This window comes from Prionailurus viverrinus, chromosome A1, assembly GCF_022837055.1.
Source record: "Prionailurus viverrinus isolate Anna chromosome A1, UM_Priviv_1.0, whole genome shotgun sequence".
Lineage (NCBI taxonomy): Eukaryota > Metazoa > Chordata > Mammalia > Carnivora > Felidae > Prionailurus > Prionailurus viverrinus.
This window is the reverse complement of record NC_062561.1, coordinates 68,178,617-68,201,562: the sequence shown is the minus strand read 5'-3', so window position 1 is coordinate 68,201,562 and position 22,946 is coordinate 68,178,617. Positions and strand designations below refer to the sequence as shown.

Sequence of the window (22,946 nt, the reverse complement as noted above, 5' to 3'; positions counted from 1 at the left end):
ATTTGCTAGGAGTGATTACAGGCTGATGAGGGTAAATTTTTATAACCTGTAACTTCCACATCTAAACTGCATTTATTCCACTGGTGTTGCTCTTGCCAAAAATATTTTTTGGAATTTTACTTATAACTGCTGTCAAGCTCTTTTGTACATATAAACATATTCTGTAGAAATCACTTTTTTTCTCTGTGGTAGAATTTTTTGGGAAACACTGTTATTTGGAGCTAGATGTATAAAACAAGTGAACAAATTGAAAATGCCAGTTTTTTCTTTTTCTTTTTTTTTTTTTTTTACTTTTTTTAAACTTAAGGCGAGGAGCTGATTTAGATGATCTCTCAAGGTTATTTCTCTCTCTAAAATTAATGATGAGTTCCTAGCAAATTGCCTCTGAAAGTAAATTCTAGAAGAGTTCCATAAGTGCTGAGAGCAGTGGTATGTTGAGGGAATAGTGCATTCGAAGACTTTCTCAAGGTCTTTGAAGGCTTATACTTCGATGTGTAAATTCTGGCATCAAGAAGTTTGTGGACCTACCATATTACTTTCTCTTTGGCTGATTCTTTCCCCTGATAAAACTGATGTCTGTGGCTGCACAGCCTCTGAACAGGTCTGTAGATGTCTAGGCAGATCAGTTAGGTGTTAAGTGGTGCTCCCTGCTTTGCTTAACGTTTTGTACCATTCCTGTCCTTTTCAGGTCACACGTTCTGTTTATCCCATTATTTCCTCTGCTTTTAGCTTCTTTTTTTTTTTTTTTTAATGCCATTGAGTTGGACACCGTTGCTAGCAAGAACCGCTTACCAATTGCTTTGAATTCTAGTGCTTGTCCTGTTTATGTGGATGAATTAATCAGTTTTTCTCTTTAGTAACCAAACTCACAAGAATTACTTTGCATGTGTCTTGAATGTCCTTGTACTTTCCATTCATATTAAGCATCAAAGTTTACCAAGACTCACGAGAAAGATAAGATGGGTGATAACAAATCTGTACTGTCTGTTTGGTGCCTGGTTCCCCACTAGTTTAAACGGTTGAATCTACTTGCTTTGGGTGTCCTGTGCTTTGTTCTATACGGAACGGAATATCCTCTCGCTTAATTCATTATTTCCAGAGGTTTTAAATGGCTTTGGTCATTTTTTATGACTTACATTCTGTGGAAAAATCGAAGTGTCTGGGATTCAAGGCCAAAGACCTAATTCGATACGCTAACTTCCTATTTGTTTTTTCATTATGGTATTTTCTCTTCTAAATAATAAGATTGTCTACATAAATAACAAAATAAAAATAATAGATAATACTATTTTTTAAAGTTTGAGAGAGTGTGAGCAGAGGGAGAGGCAGAGAGAGAGGGAGAGAGCAAATCCCAAGCAGGTTCCATGCTGCCAGCATAGAGCCCAGCTCAAGACTCGATCTCATGAACCAGGAGATAATGATCTGAGCTGAAATTAAGAGTCAGATGCGTATCTGACTGAGCCACCCAGGCATCCCTAGATAATACTTTTTTTTTTCATTTTTCTTAGTTTATTTATTTGAGAGAGAGTGTGAGCTGCGGAGGGGCAAAGACAGAGGGGGACAAAGGATCCAAAACTGGCTCTGCACTGACCACAGAGTGCCCGATGCAGGGCTCGAACCCACAAACTGTGAGATCATGACCTGAGTCAAAGTCAGACGCTTAACCTACTGAGCCACCCACGTGCCCCTAGACAATATTTTTAAAAAGTGTTTATAGAACCAATTTTTATAGAACACCAGGTTGTGTGTGTGTGTGTGTGTGTGTGTGTGTGTGTGTGTGTGTTACTTTTATATAATACTCCATCACGGTTAAATTATACTTCTCAGTTTGCAGTAACATGGATGGAGCTGGAGAGTATTATGCTAAGTGAAGTCAGTCACAGAAAGACAAATACCCTATGATTTCACTCATGTGGAGTTGAAGAAAACAAACGAACATAGGAGGAACAAAAAGGAAAACCAAGAAACTGACTCTTAACTATAAAGAACAAACTCCTAGTTACCAGAGGGGAGGTGGCTGGGGGGATGGGTGAAGTAGCTGATGGGGATTAACAGTACACTCACTTCCCATGATGGGCACTGAGTAATGTATAGAATTGTTGAATCACTATATGGTACACCTGAAAGTAATATAACTATGTGTTGGAATTAAAATAAAAACAAAAAATTATACTTCTCAATGGTATTTCACATGGAGAAACAAAATAAATCCATTTTTTACTTATAGCTAATGAAGAAAAGCCAAAAGTGATTTCTTGTGCAGTCTTTTCCAGTCATGAATGTATGCTTGTCTGTTCAGAATGATATCTGTGTAAGAATCATCCACTTGTTCTCTTCATTAAAATGAAAGTCACTTTAATTTTTGGAGGTTTTTAACCATAAGTTATAATTTGATTCTAAGGTATAGTTTCTCATTTCATTTCTCATTCCCATCTATTAACTGATTACTTTTATTTTAATAGTGAATTTATGGCAGAAGAAAGTAATGAAAAATTTTGGCAGTTTTTGGAAACTGTACAAGAATTAGCCATTTATAAGCAAACAGGTAGGTGATGTGCATATTATAACTTAAAGGTTTGGATTTATGTGCATACATTAGATATGTCTATTTTTAACATTAAGGATGAAGTGTAAATGCTTAATTGGGTTAGTACATCTGAATATTAAATTTGAAAAGATGTTTTCCTGGATGTTTTCCTGTATTCCAAGCATCCATTTCCAAAAAATAAAGGTTTTAATGCTTTATTTTAAGAAAATTAATATAATTGACAGTGTTTGCATATTGTTTTATAATCAAAGAGAAATAGAAATTGTTGAATTATGGCTTTCTTTTTACCTAGATTTATATGAAATAGTATTACTTTTGTATCTAGTAGTGTTGATTTTTTTTTTTTTTTGGCAAAATACTTGTAAACTCTTAAAGAGATTTTTTAATACTTGCCTGTAACAAATCAGGTAATCTGTATGCTTTCATTTCACTATTAGAAGAGTTACTGATTCCCGCTTTTTAAATATGTACGAATATATATTACAAATGTGTACATACATCTGTCTTTAGAATGGGCATGTATTTATTAATGTATTCTTAGAGGTCAGTAGATTAAAGATAATGAAATTAGGTTTTAGCAGCACAGGTTAAAAGGTTAATTATTAATTATTATAAAGGAAGGCTATTTTCCTGACTCTACAGAGAATGGAATAAATATTAATGTGGATCCCTCAAGAGCAGATTCTTTAGCCTGGTAGACATGGGGAGAACTTCTTACTATGGAGATTAAATAGTTTAGAGAAAATTTACTATGGTGATTAGTTTATGATTTTGTTCTGGAGTGTAAATGTAAGAGAAACAAGTTTTGAATATTTTAAGTGTTCATTTATTGGACTCCTTTTGGCTCAAGTGGCCTTGAATTTCAGCAATTTGATGATTTCATGAGATAGGTTTAAAAAATAGAGCAGACATGCCTTTAGTGATACTTTAAACTGAAATATTTTCAAAACCAAGTAATTTGCTTTTTAAAAAAAACTTTTATTACTGAAGAGCTTCATTATTATCATTATTTGGGTCACAAGAGATACTGTGCACTGCTTTAGATACTGGGAATACAAAGATGAATAAATGTGATCTATGGTCCCTGGACCCCACAATATTGTGAAGGGGACAACAGAAGAATGTTAAGAGCTTCGCAGGATGTGGACGACATGGAAGTGCATGAAAAAGGGCTTGCAGTTATTATTTCAGAGAGAGCAGGACAGCCTTTCTAGTGGTGAGTGTAGGAGTAGAGTCTGGAAGACAGGGACAGCCAGGTGGTAGGGAAGGGAAGAAAGCAGGAGAGAGGGTGGAATGCACAGAGGAATTTTGACCACTTAGAAGTCAACTTGCAAATCAATGGGAAACTGTCATTGATTGGCTTTGTATTTGCCCTGACAATTTTGGTTTTGGTATTTAAGGTAAAAATAGGCTAGATTAATATGTAAGATTCTGATAGTTTAAAAAAAATGCACCAAATTTTGTGTCTCTCACCTAAGCTCCTAAATGCAACTATCCCAAATCTTTGGTTCTCAGTATGTACCTTATAGCCTTATTCAGTGCCATTTTCCATTGGGAAGCAATCTGGAAAATTATTTTTACAAATTTTGAACTCTTTAAGTTGCTTAGATATAGCCACATATTTTAGCTAAATGAAATGACATGCCTGGACAATCTGATGGCAGATGATTATTAACAAGTTGGAATATAAATTTAGGAATATGTAAGCTCTGCTTCAAGCATATAATGTAGGAGGTGTGTATTTCAGGGTTGAGCCTAAAAGAAATTCTACTAAATAAGAATTACTAACACTGAAGATATAATTCTGTTAAAATCATTTATAATGGCAAGAATGAAGTGCATAAGCTGCATCATTGCTGATGTTGTTAGGTGTAGGAGAGAATGGCGTATATGAGGAGTTAAATATGTCAACAACTGTCAGATTTACTGAATTTACTTCCAAGATATTATCCTAGAGGAAACATTTTAAATCCTCAGTTACTTGTAATTTTTTAGTTTGTTGAATCTCCATGAGACCCTGTAAATACTCTTTACTGAAGAATAATTCCGGTGATCTACTTGTCTAAAAAAGTTGTAATCTTGAAGATTTAACATTTCGAATACAGGTGCTATTTCCATGCCATTTAGTGAAAACACGTTACATTATGTGTCAGCAAATTAAGACCTTTTTAAACATTGAATTGCCTGGTTTTGCAACCATTTTAGATGGTTTTGCTACAGAGTTCTATTTTTGTCAATGCTTCAAGATTCAAGTGGCATGATATTAGCTAACCTATGAGATTTGTGTGGTGAGTTAGAAATGTCATCCAAGGTTTATCTAATTCCAGAGTCCCTATTTATTTTTACTTATGTGCTCCACATAGAAGAAGCTCATTCTCAAAGTCCTTGAAGATTTCTGCGGTTTTTACATAAGTAAAGTTGCTTATGTATTTTAATGGAAAGATTTTCAGAAAATGTTATGACATTTCTAATTCAGTTACTTGTAACTGAGAACTGGGTTTGGATAGGAGGATGATTGCAGTTTGGATGTGTCACATTTGAAATGCTTGTCGAATATCCAAGTGAAGATCTCCCATAAGGTGATAGATGATGGAGATTTAGGTGGTAAAAATCTAGGCTAAAGGGTAGGATTTGGGAGTTATCAACATGAAGAGAGTCACTGAAGTTACAGGGAGAAGGTATAGAAGGAGAAGAAAATAAATCCCAAGGGCAGAACCCTGAAGAACATCAATGTTTAAGAACCAACCAGAGGAAGAACTAGAGGATAGAGACTAGAAGTACCCGTAGAGGCAGGTGAAAACCTAGAAAGCACGTTGTCATGAAAGCCAGGAGAATATTGATAAGTGATGGATGTTATCAAATAGCATAGACAGATCAAATAATGTGAATATTAAGCTTTTAACAACAGAAAAATTATTGATGACTTAGTAGTTTCACTGGTATAATAACTATGGTAGGTTGAGGTATGAGTTGAGGTTTGAAGCAGAGATAAGTATTAAGTCTTTCAAAATTGACTGCGAAGCATGACAAGATGCTCAACATCCCACTCATCAGGGAAATACAAATCAAAACCACAGTGACATATCCCCTCACTCCAGTCAGAATGGCTAAAATTAACAACTTGGGAAGGATGGGTATTGGCAAGGATACAGAGAAAGTGAACCCTCTTGCACTGTTGGTAGGGATGCAAACTGGAAAATGGAATGGAGATTCCTCAAAAAGTTAAAAACTGGGGCACCTGGGTGGCTCAGTCAGTTAAGTCTCTTCATCTCTCTGTAAGCTAAGTCTGTCTCATCATCTCAGCTCAGGTCTTGATAATCAGGGTTGTGAGTTCAAGCCCCATGCTGGGCTCCATTCTGGATGTGAAGCCTACTGGGGGTGGGGGGAGATTAAAAATAGAACTACCTTGCAATCCTGTAACTGCACTACTAGGTGTTTACCCAAAGAATACAAAAATACTAATTTGAAGGGGCACATGCACCCCAATGTTTATGGCAACATTATCAACAATAGCCAAGTTATGGAAAGAGCCCAAATGTCCATCAACTGACAAATGGATAAAGATGTGTGTGTGTGTGTGTGTGCACACACACACACACACATACACACACACACACACTGGAATATTACTCAGCCATAAAAAAGAATGAAATGCTGTCCTTTTCAATGACCTGAATAGAGCTAGAGAGTATTATGCTATATCAGTAAGTCAGAAAAGGACAAATACCATATGATTTTACTCATGTGGAATTTAAGAAAACAAACATAGGGGAAACAAAAAGGAAAACCAAGAAACAGACTCAACTATAGAGTTACGGGGGGGGGGGGGGGGGGGGGGAGGAGCTGAGTGGAGGGATGGGTTAAATAGGTGATGGGGATTAAGAAATGAACTCGTGATGAACACCTGGTATTGTATATCTAAGTGTTCAATCGCTAAATTCTACCCCGGGGTCGGGGGGAGGTGGGGAAGATTGTGAAGCAAATAAGATGAATCAGTAGCAGACTATGAAGGCTGCTGCTTCCCCCCCCCCCCCGCCCCAAAGGTGAGAATGATTTATGTATATTAAATGCCAATAGGCAAAGATCAAGTAAAACATGAGGCTGGAGAAAGAGGAAGGATATTGAAAGGGTGAAGTTGTTATCAGCAGGTTGGTTGGTAAGTCTGGATTCAGTGATTTTAAAACTTCAGCTGAAGTAGTCCAACACCTCCATCTCACGATTGAGATGATGGTACAAGTTAAGCCTAAATAACAGATGTTTACTTTCTATAAATCCCTGACCCCTACCTGAACCCATCTCTCCCTTAGAGACCTTGACAGTGACCAGTGACAAAACTTGATCTCAGTTGACAGGCACTACTCAGGTTTGTTTCTGTTGACGATCTTCCCTGTTTTCATGGAGGACTGATCCCTGTTCGATTGATATAGTCTTAGTTATGTTATTATATTAATTTTGGCTATTTTTCTGTTGGCCCTGCAGCTGTTATGTCTTTTTTAAGATCATTTCTCTAATCTGTACTGCTTTTACTGTTGAAGGTGAGTCTTACTTGTGTTACTTTTTTATTCTTGAGGGAAGGTAACATAACTTCCTGAGAAATCCCGTAGTTTGTTAAAGAAGTAGGAATGAATGTGCACACCTATTCCAGAACTCTTTAAAAGTACTATATTGGGAAAGTATCATGGCCTAGAATGAAGAGACTTCCTCATTTTTTAAATATTCCAGAAATGTATTGAAGGCCTATTTTATGTGCCAGGAGCAGAAAGGTATAATTGAAAGCCTAGAAAAGATTCCTGCATTTGCAGCTTATAGTTTAATGGAAGGGACAGCATTATTAAGTTACAAATAATTTTTAATTACAGTTTTGAGAATTGACCTAGAGATTGTACGGCCCTGTCAGAGTGTATGACAGGATCTGGGCTGGAAGGTCAGAGAAAACTCTTTCCACAACAATGGCATTTAAGCCAAGGTGTGCTAATAGGAGTTGGCTGAACATGCACTGCCTACCCTCCTGCATTTCAAATGGAAGGAACATCGTGTGAAGGCCCTGAGTGGTTAGCCCCCTCTAGCTCTGGGCATGGTGTCTTGGTCCCCCATAAGCAGTAGTGAGTCGGCTGGCAATCCTTTCTTCCCCTTACTGCCATCTGATTTTGTCCGCCAGTATTCTTAGTCTTTATCTTTGTATTCTTAAGTATACATAAACTTGGACTACGTGCTCTGTTGGCTTCGGTGATATTCTTTCATTCCCAGATAATATTTGTGAGGTATCTCCAACCTTATGTTACTTTCCACTTAATTTCCCTTTTGTGGCAGTTTTGCTGGTTGTGTGCTTTTCTGTGTCACTGGAGCGTGCATCGTTGACCAGGTCTTCTGTAAACCTCCACTCCTTCAGTTATTCTTGTTCTAGTTAAGTATATTCAGAGCTCACCCTCAAACTTGATGCTGCATTTCCTCCAATTATTTCTTGGTTATGTGAAGTTTGCTCCCTAGTTGATGCCTCATGAATAACTCCTAGGAATGATGACCTTGAGTTCTTCACATGCATGACTATGTACGTGTGTGTGCATTTTGTACTTCAGGTTTTTAACTTTAAGGTCCTGTAGTTTTATTGGAAAGTGCTGCAGTGCTAACCATTCTGAGTCTTCATTCTTAGGTATATAGATTCATTGTTCCTCTTTAATTCTGGACAGTTTTCTTGAATTACGGAGTTTCGTATCATCGTTGTTGTTCGTTCTGTTCTATTCCCCTGATTCTCTGTTGGGAATATAATTATACATACTATAGGTCTCCTTGGCCTGACTTCTATATCTGTCATTTACTCAGATCTTTTTTTCATTTTCTCCTCCTTTATTTCTGATTCATTGTCAGTTCACCTTTCCCCTGCATTTGGTATTTCTGTTTTTCTCAATTCTTTTTACTTCGGTGTTACCTCTAGTTTAGTCTGTATTTTATGGTATCCTTTCTTGTTCTTTCCTCCATTCTTTCAGTACAATTTTCATATCCCCCTGTATTTTAGTTCTCTCACTCTTGAGCTTTTTACCCAGAGCTGTAAAGGGGTTGAGGTTTTCTTTTTATCTTACTTGCAAGCCAAAAACTTAGCTTCCCACAGTTTCAAGGATCAGACATGAGACATGAGACTTCTGGATCCGAGCCGAAAGACTTTATAACTGACCAAGGGAAATCTCCCCAGTCGTCTACAGCTTTCTCTTATCAGCCAGGACCCATCACAGTAATTCTTGAGACTTATTACTGGCCTGTTCGAAAGGATCTGTGATTGGCACGATAGACCGTATGAACGATTGAATCATAAGTTGGTTGTAATTCTGCATTACGTACTCCACCCTGTCCTCTGCTTGGCAAGCCAAAGTTCTAATGCGTTTCCGGCCTTCTGTCCGTACTGGTAACAGATTTCCTTCCTTTTTCACTCCATGTAGATACGTGTGTCTGTACCTATTGTCTGATGAAGGTCAGACCTTACCTCATCCAAGATAGGTCTTTGTACTTGTCATCGTGGGTTGGACTTGAAGCTGACAGAACCACTGGTAGGGAAGGCCCCTTGCATGGAAGAGAGTTAACCACTAAGACCTGATTAGGGGAAATTTTTGAATGTACTGCCCAGTTCTTGAACTGTAATCTCTTATTTTCTTTTCAATAATAGGCAAAGTAGAGGACCACTTTTTGCCTGATTGACCATACTATTTTGTCAGTATGTTCACTATCAATTAACAAGGACTTCTTCTAATCCTGTCAATTTGACCCATGGAGCTGGGTCTTTTCTCCTCCAAAAATCCATGTTTCTGTCAGCAATCCATCTCTGATCTGTCATGTACTGTGAAGGATCTGAGATTTTACCATTTCCAAGCTAACAGATTAGTTTCGTGGATACTGACAGAAGACCTGAAACCCTGGACGAGAGGCAAAGGACTTTATTACTCAAAGAAAAAGCAGTACCCACCATGTCCACGTTATTTGTGCTGGCTCCCTGAACCCCAGTTCCCATAGAGCAACATAGAAGTCAAGATGGCACCTGTACCATGAATGGGTTGAGTTAAGGAGAGGAACCAAGCAAGGGTTGAGAGCCCAGCGCCTTTGAGCAAGCAGTAAATACTGTAGCAGTCAGCAAACACCCAAATCTCCCTCACCACCCCCAGAGTTTCTCCATTCAGACAGTACCCTTTCCTCCTCCCCCAGGAGGGTGTCTGTAGTTGCACATCCCTTTTGTCCTCCCTTTTCACATGTGGGAACTGTGAGTGAAGATCTGGGTCTGCCCCAGCTCAGCTCTTTTAATGAAGTTTCCATCAATTGATAGCTTAATGCCAAGGAGTAAAGGAGAGAAGACATGACCAGGGAATGTCTAGGGGCCAGTTTATGGGCGTCTGCGCCAGTTGGCTCCTGAGCTGCTATGCTGTTACCTTACCATCTCTGGCTGACACAGTGGCAACAGTGCAGATGATAAGTACACCTCAGGTGGTGTAGAGAAAAGAAAAGAGCAAAAATATAGTTCTTTCCCTGGTTATTCCAAGAGTGTCACCAGGCCTTCTGTAGCTCTCAGCTTCTGTTCTCCTTGGCCCTCTCCATCAGAAAGATCTGTCTCCCCTGGGGTGTCAGAGTTCTTAAATTCTAGGATTCATCCTTCTCTTTGGTGTCTTCAGGATCTTGGGAGATGGGTTTAGAGGAAACCAGCTTCAGATTATTCTATACAAGAAGACCTTTCTCTTCTTTAAGGTCTGTTTCAAATTCTGTCTCCTAAAGTATTCTGGACATACTAATTGCGTTTGGCTATGTGCACTAAATCTGAGTAGAATTTATTTATACATGTCATTTAAAATTTATTAACGATCATATTCTTCAATTTTTGCGTGCTGTTCATAGTCTCCTCTTAAATGATAAGTAGAGCCTGTATCTTTTCCTTGTTATTATAACTCCATAACCTTGGAGTGAATTGATCTGATATGCTGGCATCTTCCAAATAGATTGACAATATTATTTTTACCCGGACTTACATTGATTGTACCTCACTGGTAGATCCAAATGAAATTAATAAAACAGATCTTGATTTTCCACTTTTCTCTAACCCCAGCCATAACCAAACTTAAGAAATGATTATATATTAGTTTTACAGTAGAGGTGTGTCAATGTATTGAAAATGAAATGACGTCCTTTTATTTTGAATTTTTTTATAGAATCTGCTTATTCTTATTACAATTTAATCCTGAAGAAAGCTGGACAATTCTTAGACAATTTACATATCAATCTCCTAAAGTTTGCTTTCTCTATAAGGGCATACTCACCAACTATTCAGATGTTTCAACAGGTACGTAAAAATACCCAAACTATAATTGACAAAGAGGCATGCTGGTAGTATACATAAATCTATCTTAATGTGAGTATCTTTGGTTCCAAAGGATCTGCAAACTTACAATACCTGGTTCCGTAGCCTATCATTGATTATATTATCATTGTTATTGATTGTAATTGAATATATTATATAATTTTATAGTTCTGTGGAATAAGGAGATTATGAGGACAAATCATTATTTTTTTTTTTTTTAATTTTTTTTTTTCAACGTTTATTTATTTTTGGGACAGAGAGAGACAGAGCATGAACGGGGGAGGGGCAGAGAGAGAGGGAGACACAGAATCGGAAACAGGCTCCAGGCTCTGAGCCATCAGCCCAGAGCCCGACGCGGGGCTCGAACTCCCGGACCGCGAGATCGTGACCTGGCTGAAGTCGGACGCTTAACCGACTGTGCCACCCAGGCGCCCCAAGGACAAATCATTATTGACATGAACAGTAATGCAAGTTTTAATTTGGAATTTTTTCAATAACTTTGAAGCATGTATTTCCTACTATAAAGTTGATTTTGTTAAAGTATTTGATTCTGAGTGTAGATAATTTTTTACTTAGAGCAATAACTTGATAGTAGTTGATGAGTTATTTTAATCAAAGGAATGCATGAGTTTTAAAGATTATATTGTAATTATCAACTACTGTAGCTAAATATAATCTTTGAAATCTTAGATTGCAGCTGATGAGCCCCCGCCAGATGGTTGTGATGCATTTGTGGTTATCCATAAAAAACACACCTGTAAAATTAATGAGATTAAAAAGCTGCTGAAGAAGGCTACTTCAAGGTAAGTTAATAATAGCCTTTAGTAAAAGGTATGGTTTATAAAAAGAGATGAGGGTTGAAATAGAAATTTCTTATAATAAGCAATGTCTTCATTATTAAAAATTTGTATTAAAGCATGTGCTCTGGATTGAAAAAACTGAATGGGCTGGTAGTTGAGTCCTTTCAGTATTTTGTCTCAATTAGCTTTTGATTTTAGAATATAAATTAAATAAAATACCATAAAATACATGAAATATGTTTTATATAATCATAAAATGTTTTCTCAAACATGCAAAATTGTGTATTTATTTTGCTTCTCTTTATTTTTTAAGTTTATTTGTTTTGAGAGAGAGAATGAATCCCAATGTGGGGCTCGATCCCATGACCGTGGGATCATGACCTGATCCTAAATTGAGTCGGAAGGAAGCCCAGCCTACTAAGTCACCCAGGTGACCCTGGCCTCCATCTCTTTAAGCTGAATGTATAACCTGGGAATAAAAAATTAATAATACAGTAATACAGAGTATAGAGTTGCATTGTTACAATGTATTATTCAAAACTTTATTTTTTTACTTCTACATATTTAATACAAAAGGATATGGATAGTCAGAAGGAAATTATTAATTTATTTGTACCAGTGTGTGTTTTAGTGCCTGATTTATCTGTACTTTCAAAAGTATTAAAGTTGTTTCTCTAATTTTGAAAGAGCTATTTATATGTTAAACAGTAATATAGATATAGTAATTCATATCAGTACTTCCCTTGTTTGTTGGAAACCTTTTAAAATATTTGGTTATATTTTATATTAATTTTAATGTACAGAAGGCTTTTTATTTTTATGTAGGCAAATTTTGTGTGTGTGGGTGTGTGTGTTTATAGTTTTTCCAAACATGCATGAGAGATGTTAAATTTCACAGTTGCTTTCCTAAAGTTTTTCCTTTCATTTTACCTTAAACTTTTAATCCATTAATTTTAAACTTTTAATTCATGTAATTTATTATTATCAAAGGTAAGGAGCCTATCAGATCTTTTTCCCTTCAGATGGCTAGTCAATTAAATATTCATATTTGTTATGCTCTATGACATAGCTACTCTGTATATTGCCTGTTTCTTATAGCAATGCCATGCTGTTTTAGTATTTGTTTTAAAATATATTCTGATACCTAATGATACAATTTCATTGCTACTTTATTTCCTCCAAATTTTTTATAGTTCTATGCATTTTTTGATGCTTTCAGATTAACACTAGAGTCCCTTTTCTCCTGCAAAAATTAACATTGGTAGGATTTTAATCAGAATTATGAGGGGTTCCTGGGTGGCTCAGTCAGTTAAGCATCTGAATCTTGATTTAAACTCAGGTCATGATCTCACAGTTCCTGGGACTGAGCCTCACATCAGGCTCCACACCAACAGCACGAAGCCTGCTTTGGATTCATTCTCTCTCTCTCTCTCTCTCTCTCTCTTTCTCTCTCTCTCTCTCTCTCTCTGCCTCTCCTCCGCTCACACCCTCTCATTCTCTCTCTCTCTCTCTCTCAAAATAAATTTAAAAAAAAACCAAACAATTGAATCTTTATTATACTGGGTCTCGCAACAGATGACATGGTATGTCTTCTATTCATACTGTCTTTTAAAATGTTAACGTTTTGTAGTAATCTGTGTTTTTTAAATCAGACATAGTGGGGTGCCTGGGTGACTCATTCGGTTAAGCATCTGACTCTTGGTTTTGGCTCAGGTCATGATCTCACCATTTGTGGGATTGAGCCCCAAATGTGGTTCCATGCTGACAGCGTGGAGTCCGCTTAGGATTCTCTCTCTCTCTCTCTCTCTCTCTCTCTCTCCCCCTCTGTCTCTCTTGCATGCATGCTCTCTCAAAATAAATTTTTTTTAAATATAAATTTTTTTAAATCTATTGAGATGAATACAAAGTTTTTCTCATTGGACATGCTGTGTATTATGGTAATAAATGTTAAAATATTATTCCATCTTTGCATTTGTTAATGGTGTGAGATTATCTTAATTTCTCTTAAGATTGCTTATGTTTTCATTAAGATTCATGCTTCTTTTTTAATAGATATTAGATTAGCTATTATTTAAATTGTTAATGCCATCTTTTTATTTTTTGGAGAGAGCGAGCAGGAGAGAGGGGCAGTGGGAGAGAGAGAGAATCTTAAGCAGCAGGCTCCACATTCAGCACAGAGCCCAACACAGGGCTCAATTCCATGATCCTGGGATCATGACCTAAGCTAAAATCCAGAGTTAGGTGCTCAACCAACTGAGCCACTGAGGCTAATGCCACCTTTTTTTTTTTTTTAAATCATTCTAGCTTCATATAGTATATTAGACAACTTACCATGTTATTTTTGTAAATTCTGGTATTCTTTTACATATAAATATCATTGAAAATAAGTATACCATAGAAATTACCAATTCCTTTTTAAAAATACAGCCACTTATTTCTCAAAGGAGTTTGATCCAGGTGTTTAGTACTCTTATGCAAGTTTTAGATCCCTTAGCTTCTGTGGAAAGTACCCTGTGCTGTGTTTTAAGAGTCCAGCACTGAATTTTGTTCTGTTTTTATTATTTAAGTATAGTTGATATACAACATTGTCTTTTAACTTCAGGTGCACCACGTGGTAATTTAACAATTCTGTCCATCATGCAGTGCTCACCATGAGAAGTGTGGTTACCCTCTGTCACCACACAGCGTTATTATAACATTATTGGCTATATTCCTTCTGCTGTACTTTTCATCTCCACGACTGACTTATTTTATAACTAGAAGTTTGAACCTCTTCATCCCCTTCACCTATTTTGCCCATCCTCCCTACTCTTCTCCTGTGGTCCCCAGTTTGTTCTGTGTATTTATCAATCTGTTTCTGATTTTTTTGTTTTTTAGATTCCACATATAACTGAAATCATACGGTATTTGTCTTTTTCTTATTTCACTTAATACCCACTAGGTCCATCTCTGTTGTCACAAATGGCAGAATCTTCAATTCCTTTATAGCTTTATAACACTAACTGGGAAATTGTCAGCCCTCATGCATTTTTTTTCTTTTCCTAGTGCATTTTTAAGCATAATTTTTGGTAACTTTCAACATTCTTAATTTTTGATGACTGACTTTATAATTTTCTTACTCAATATTTAAATATTAAACGAAGAGTTAAATTAAGATTAATAAAAATATTAGCATCAAACATTTGGGAGAGGCGATCTGCAGTGGGCCCTCTGAGTCCTTGCATGTTCTTGGTCTGACCAGTAGAAAGTGGCTCTTTACTCGAGCCATTTCTCAGGGTTGTGTTTACAGCAGGCAACCTGGAGGAATGAAGTGATTTTTTTCCTTTTGGAAAGAAGAGCAGGCTTCTTTACTGCTTGGTATAAAATAGTAGTTCACCAATTAGTGTCCCTCAGCTATAACATATACCCTCTATTTGTGTAGTATCTATCCATTTAGATCCATATTTCACAGGGGAGGGGCAGAGAGAGAGAGGGACACACAGAATCCAAAGCAGGCTCTAGGCTCTAAGCCATCAGCACAGAGCCCAATGCAGGGCTTGAACTCATGAACCGTGAGACCATGACCTGAGTTGAAGTTGGACGCTTAACCGACTGAGCCACGCAGGCACCCCAGTTCTTGACCATTTTTGGAAGTAGGGTAGGATGTTGACAGACTATGGCTTTCCGGGAAAGGAAGGACAAGGTCCCCATGGTTTGGTGAAGACAAAAGCTCGACACTTTTTTTTTTTTTTTCCCTACTGCTCCTCTCTCTCTCTCCCTCTGCCATTTTGTACTCTCTGTGTTCCTGGCTTGGTGATAGCAGTTTTCTGATAACTTTCTGTAGCCCCTGCCACGACTCCTTGATATGTGTTCCTCCAGGAAGAGGTACCCAAACTCAACTGATGGGGTTTCGAAGGTGTTCACAATGGGCAAGAGTTTAGAATGATCTCTAGACCAATTCAGTGAAGTTTTATTGTCGTAGCTTCCATGAGTGAATAGCAACTGGTACTGATATTGTATATGTTTATACGGTGAATACTCATGAAGTCTCCAGGGAGATACTCATTCGGGGACTGCCACATGTACTGTCTGTTCCCAGGTGAATAACCTAGAATCCCAGGGGGAGAAAGTTGAACTACAATCCCAACTTGAGTAATTGAGTGGCTGCTGGACTTCCCAGAGGCAGTTTCGAGTACAGCAGCGCCACCTACCTGACTCAGCCATCAAGTGTAACCCTTTTTCAAAAGCAGCTCTTAGTATAAGAGCTCTTACTGAACCTGAAGACCTGACCCAGGGAAGCCTCATGACTCTGACATCTGATGTTTACATTTTGGCATAGGTCAAGTAGGATTCAGTGACTAATGAGATAGATGGACTCCACAAGTCTCTCTGGTCAGTTGAAAATGGTATGTTTGGGGCGCCTGGGTGGCGCAGTTGGTTAAGCGTCCGACTTCAGCCAGGTCACGATCTCGCGGTCCGGGAGTTCGAGCCCCGCGTTGGGCTCTGGGCTGATGGCTCGGAGCCTGGAGCCAGTTTCCGATTCTGTGTCTCCCTCTCTCTCTGCCCCTCCCCCGTTCATGCTCTGTCTCTCTCTGTCCCAAAAATAAATAAACGTTGAAAAAAAAATTTAAAAAAAAAAAAAAAAAAAGAAAATGGTATGTTCAAGAGCATAGTTGTCTTGACTTATCATGATCTTAGATTTACATGAAAAAGTGGTAGCTGCCCTTGGGGACAAACCATGTGCCCCATTCCACTACCTCAAGTGAAGTTTCTTGGCTCAGTGGAGCTCTCAGTCCACAGTGGTTTTCCTTAATGCCTGGACTAAGTTACTGGTCTGTTCAGCTAAGGTAAAGCTGGTTGTATCTTTTTTTTTTTTTTTTTTTTTTTTTTTAATGTTTGAGAGAGAGAGACAGCATGTGAGCAGGGGAGGGGCAGAGAGAGAGACAAAGAATCTGAAGCAGGCTCCAGGCTCTGAGCTGTCAGCACAGAGCCTGATGTGGGACTCGAACCCATGAACCGCGAGATCATGACCTGAGCCGAAGTCGGACGCTTAACCGACTGAGCCCCCTCGCCAGGCGCTCCAAAACTGGTGATGTCGGCAGTCTGCTGCTGCTGTTCAGTCAGGCCCCAGCTATGTAACACCAACAGCAGATGTGTTCATTCAGTGGGCAGAGTTCAAGGCAGTCCTCCTACCTCTGACCCCTTGATGAAATTTGGTACATTTATACTGACTCTTGGGCTGTTGCCAGAGGCCTACCTGTCTGGTCTGCCAGTTGGGGGACTACCAACCGGCAAAGCAGAGGCACCCCTCTTTGGGGCTGTATGCTGCGAGAATAAATCACAGCTTCCCATCTGCCAGTCTGAGTAGATACACACGGTGTTAGACCCATTCTTTTAGTCTGAGTCAAGTTAAGCTGCTTACCACTTAAAACATAACAATGTACTAGCCAAAAAAAGTAGAATGATTTGTTTTTTCCCTACCTCCTGATCAAAGATCTGTGCTGTGGATCCGCCCTAGAATTTGACAGATGTTATATTAAAATGTGCTTATGTGTTTGAGAGAAGGTGACAGGAATCCTTGGCATCCTAGGTAAGTATGATTTTTCTCCTCCCTGCCCCCAACAGGGAAATAAAACTATTAAGGAGGTTTTTTGTCTCTTGTTTTTTTTGAAATTGGGATGATAAAAATGCCACATAGGAAAGAACGGTGTGGCACCTGGGTGACTTGGTCAGTTCAGCATCTGACTCTTGGGTTTGGCTCAGGTCATGATCTCGTGGTTCGTGGGATTGAGCCCCGTCTCAGGTTCCACACTGATGACATGGAGCCTGTTTAGGATTCTCTTTCTCCTCTCTCTGCCCCTCCCTCACTCTCTCTCTCTCAAAAATTAACTTAGCATAGTTCCTGTTTTTAATTTTTTGTTTTTATGATATAAAAATGGAAAAAATAAACCAAGGGTTTAGCTCAAGGCAAAAGAAAATAACATGAATGCAAAGGTAATAGAATTTTTCCTTTTCTGTTGTTACTAATCAGTCATTTCTTTAAAGAAAAACTAAAAATCTAACCCAGAAAACATGAAAGAAAATGAAAACTGAAGAAAATTTAGGGATGAGAAACATCTACAGAGGGGAAAAAGTATGTTACCGACATACTTTATATGTATGTGTATATATGTGTATGTGTGTGTGTGTGTGTGTGTGTGTGTGTATAGATAGAGATATAGATGTATGTATATGTATGTTATTTGCTTAAATAAGAAAACAACCACTGTGGATGAATATTGATAGTGTGTCCTGAACCAAGGATTATGTGCCTAAGATTCACAAAAAGAAAAGTGTGTTAACCTAATGCTATAAATAGCTTCTCTCTTGGGGCGCCTGGGTGGCGCAGTCGGTTAGGCGTCCGACTTCAGCCAGGTCACGATCTCGCAGTCCGTGAGTTCGAGCCCCGCGTCAGGCTCTGGGCTGATGGCTCGGAGCCTGGAGCCTGTTTCCGATTCTGTCTCCCTCTCTCTCTGCCCCTCCCCCGTTCATGCTCTGTCTCTCTCTGTCCCAAAAATAAATAAACGTTGAAAAAAAAATTAAAAAAAAAAATAGCTTCTCTCAGGCTGTGGAATTGATTTGGCCCTACCTACAAGCTGATAAGCTTGCCTCTGGCTGTTTCATGGATTCTGGCCAAAGACAGGAGGCTCTTGGTTGGAAACAAAGAAGTATTCATGGACACAATGGCCATGCATTAGCATATGGTTAGCACCAGTTCCCTTGGCTCCACATACCCCCGGGGTGAAAATGGACCCACAAGAATACTACACAAGCGGTGGGTAGGTCACAGCTGAAGGACACAGAGCTGGGGGAGCTTTATCGCTTATAACAAGCAGTAAGCAACCTGCTGTTTGTCCCAGAGTGAGATGCTAACATATTTGCTGCAAAGTTACTTGCTGCGAACCCTGAGAAATGGCCTGTCAGTCTTGACATAGCCAGAAGGACAGTCAAGGGCCCTGGCAGAGTGCCTCTCCCAACAATCCATCCCTTGTCCTGGCAAATTCTTGACCAAACTCATATTTTTATGAGCGGTTCTGTTGTCTCTTAAAGTGTTTAGTTAAGGCTACTGTCAACAGGACTCCAAGTGGCAGGATGAGGTCCATCTGCAGGATTAGCCTCAGCCATGCCCCCAGGATTCCAGGTTCAGCCAACTCTGAATAAGTCCCAAGGGGCCTAGTATGTCCTCTTTTGGACAGATGGGATGTAGTCTAATGTCAGTCTTCCATCGCTTACAACCTGTACGAGGGAGTTTATATCTACCTGATCTTTGCTGGCACTGCACATATTCACTGGGGACGATAAAAGGGTCAAAAAAGCAATCCCCATCCCCAGTGGAACTGGGCCCACTTTTCCCAAATACGTTAAACCTAAAAGTGGCACATGTCGCTCCAGTTCCAAAATTGTTAAACTTGCACCTTGTAGCTGCAGCGTCAGTCTTCATACATGGCCTAAACCAAGGCTTCTCTGGGCACAGAAGTACAGGGAATTGCATGATTAATATTCAGATGAGATTTTTCCAGTCTTCATATTCATACATGAATTTGGGGTGGGGGGGATCTACAGTCGGGAGATCTTTGTCTCTGGGAAATCTGTTCCCTTTCTTCTAGTTTTTATTTTCAGCCTAAAGATTTATCTACGAGCATTGTTTCATTAGCAGTCTTTCCAATTACTAACAATAGCAAATTATTTGAAAGAATTATCTTTCAGACTAATATTAAAATGTAAGGTATCCTGTATAAATTATGAAATGTACTTCTATAGTACTGATTTGATAAAAATCAGTTTTTTTACATGACAGTACATTTGACTTAGTGCCATTTGAGTTCCAAGGTATCAGTGAAAATAAATGATGTTAATAATTTCATCTAGTTTGATTCCTTTTTACTTTTTAAATGTGAAGTGTGGGTTTAGTATTTTTTTGTGTTTATTAATAGGATCCTACGAAAAATAGCAACTCATTCCGTTTTCTTGTTTTGTGTATTCATCTGTCTTCATCTGTTGCAGAAGAGATGTTGTGAATTCAGCTCTTCTTTGGATAAGATTTCGTTTCAGGTTTCAAATATCCAAACATTGGGGCGCCTGGGTGGCTCAGTCGGTTAAGCGTCCGACTTCATCTCAGGTCATGATCTCGCGGTCCATGAGTTCGAGCCCCGCATGGGGCTCTGGGCTGATGGCTCAGAGCCTGGAGCCTGTTTCCCATTCTGTGTTTCCCTCTCTCTCTGCCCCTCCCCCGTTCATGCTCTGTCTCTCTCTGTCTCAAAAATAAACTTAAAAAAAAAATTCAAATATCCAAACATTAACAGTAATATTTGTAAAATCCTATCTTATGTTAAATGCTAATAAATACAGATGAATGTGTAAAACTTGAAAAGAAATTTATTAGAAGAATGTTGATGAGTGTGCATACATACTGTGAAAGTCCTCTGTAAACCAGTGTAAAGATGCTTGAACTCAGGTCATTTATACACCTGAAGTAAACCCCATTCCCCATACTGAAGTCCACAAATTTCACATGCTTTAAGCCAAATAATTGGTGGAAAGTTTTCATTCTGTTAGATTTATCACTTGAGTGATTTGGATTTAAAGAAAGTTAAGCTAATAACCAGGAACATAGTATTTTAGTCATTTTTAAAATGTAAAAGTAAACTTATATTCATTGGTAAGCCTTATTCTGTAATAATTAAACAAAATAGAAATTTGAATTTCTCTATTAGAAGGTATAATTTATACATGTACAATTTTCCAGCCATGCCAGAAAATTGAAACATTAATTATTTACCATAGTTTGTTGTAGAAAGTCTGTAAATTTCTTATCAGTATTTTAGAAATGTTTCTCTAACAGGCCATGGTTATCACTAGATGATTTTATCAATTTCTGTTTAGCTCAAATAAGTAATAGAATATTCTGTAATTTTTCATATTTAAAATTATACTTTTTAAAATTTTTTTCTAGTGTTTATTTTTGAGAGAGAGAGAGTGTGAGCAGGGGAGGGACACAGAGAGACAGACAGACAGACAGAATCTGAAGCAGGCTCCAGGCTCCAAGCTGTCAGCACAGAGCCCAACACAGGGCTTGAACTCACAAAACCTGAGATTGTGACCTCAGCCAAAGTCGTATGCTTAACCAGTTGAGCCACCCATGCACCCCTAGGATTATACTTCTTGATAAAAATATTCAATTTTCATTTTAAATTTTGATTGAGAATTTTCATTCTTACACTATGCAGGTTAATTACTGTGGGTGAATTAAAAAATGTAAAGAAAATATGCCTACAAAATAACTTCCCTTACATACAAAACAATATAATAAACATATAATAAGATTGTAATATAAGCATGCTGTAAAATTTTATAGTTACGTCAATAAGTGAAAAAGAATCCTATATGTATCTAGTGTATGGAACCTGAGGGAATCAATAGAAAATGACCTAACAATTCAGTATTTTCATCTAAGTGTAGTATTTGTCTCTATTGTTTTGATGCATTTTATGTTTATTTACACTAAAAGGACATGTTCCCAATGTATTAAGTTTAAACATTGAAAATTAGAATAATGCGACATATACATACAGCAAATTATATGATTCTTATTTATTCCAGTTTTCTAGAACTCTCCATAATCAACAGTGCTATTAAGTTCTTGTATGTCCTTTTGGAAATAAGATTATATAATCATAACTATATAGATAAATACCCCCTACTTTCATCATTAACGGTGGTATAACGTCCAACACTTGGTTGGATGTTCTGTGGATCCTTGATGGTACTCTTGGCCGATAGTTTAAGTAAATGGAGGTTTGCTAGACGGAGAGAAAAATGATCATTTCTTGAGCATCACACATGTGCTTCATGCTCTGCTAGATGATTTGCAAGTCCTTTTGGTAAAGCTACCTAGGCGGTAGCAAGAATTCCTCCTCTTGAGCAGATAAAGAAATAAGCCCAAGAGAGATCAAATCACTGGTGCAGGGACACATAGCTAGTAAGTAGTTAAATTAGAACTTGAATCCAATTCTGCCTAATTTCAAAACCCACAGCCTTTTCACTAGCATGCTGTAGCTTTGTTATTCATACCCCCTTTCCCTCTCCCCTTTTCTTTGTATTTGTGTTTTAAAGGTAGTAAATGACTAAAAGGCTATAGAGATCTGAATTCATTAAATGTTACTTCTCAACACCTTTGTTATTCAGTATCTCTTTTTTCTTTCTACCTATATAATTGTTAAAAGATGTGGCTTTAGGATTCCTATTTATGGATAGGAGTTGAAATTTGGCTTTCTGTTTGATCTTGCTGTGGATATTTAACTTGTCTGAGCCTCAGAAACCTTTAAAGTATTAAGTAAATGATAGTAACTATCTACAGGCATTGTTGGGAAGATAGAATGTAATATGTACAAAAAATCTAGCATAGTGCCTGGAAAATTAAAAGATATCAAAGTCTGTTTATGTTAGGGCTGGACTATAGTATTTCTCTGATTATCCTTGCGGGTTTAATGGGTTGTTATTAAGTACTGATAATCTTTGATATAGTGCCTTTGTTTTTTTTTTTTTTAATTTTTTTTTCAACGTTTTTATTTATTTCTGGGACAGAGAGAGACAGAGCATGAACGGGGGAGGGGCAGAGAGAGAGGGAGACACAGAATCGGAAACAGGCTCCGAGCCATCAGCCCAGAGCCTGACGCGGGGCTCGAACTCACGGACCGTGAGATCGTGACCTGGCTGCAGTCGGACGCTTAACCGACTGCGCCACCCAGGCGCCCCAGTGCCTTTGTTTTTTAAATATTTGGAACCCATTTTCAGGAAACACGAGCTACGAAAAATTATATACTCTTCTAATTGAACAAAATATAGATTTTATTTCATTGAAAAATATATTGCCATTATATGTTGTTATTTAAAGATTGTGAACTTTCGTCATTAAAAATATTTGTAATACTCAGTTTCGGGTTAACCAGGTTTCTTTTCTGTCTTTAGTAGAAGCTACTTTCTATTGATTCCCTCTGATTTCATATATTAGATGTATTCTTTCTCAGTTATTGACCTATATCCATAAAATTCTGCAGCATGTTTATATTGTATTCTGTCTTATGTGTGTATTGTTTTGTGTATGAGTGAAGTTATTTTGCAGGTATATTTTGTTTACATTTTTTAATTCTCCCATAGTAGTTACTATGTTAACTGTGGTAAATGAAAATTTACCACAGGAAGTTTAAACTCTTTTTGGTGATACACACACACACACACACACACACACACA

The 22,946-nt window shown here is 37.9% G+C and overlaps 1 protein-coding gene across 2 annotated transcripts in view; it reads left to right on the top strand.

Moving 5' to 3' along the window:
* Positions 1-22,946, top strand: part of UGGT2 (UDP-glucose glycoprotein glucosyltransferase 2) — a 191,250-nt gene that overhangs the window by 13,422 nt on the left and 154,882 nt on the right. For both annotated transcript variants that reach the window (XR_007154714.1, XM_047870316.1), the window contains exons 2-4: positions 2,463-2,545; positions 10,729-10,859; positions 11,568-11,680. Coding sequence is in view for 1 of the 2 variants with exons in the window: in XM_047870316.1 (XP_047726272.1) it covers positions 2,463-2,545; positions 10,729-10,859; positions 11,568-11,680 (327 nt within the window). In the remaining variant the exon portion in view is untranslated. The remainder of the gene's footprint in view (positions 1-2,462; positions 2,546-10,728; positions 10,860-11,567; positions 11,681-22,946) is intronic.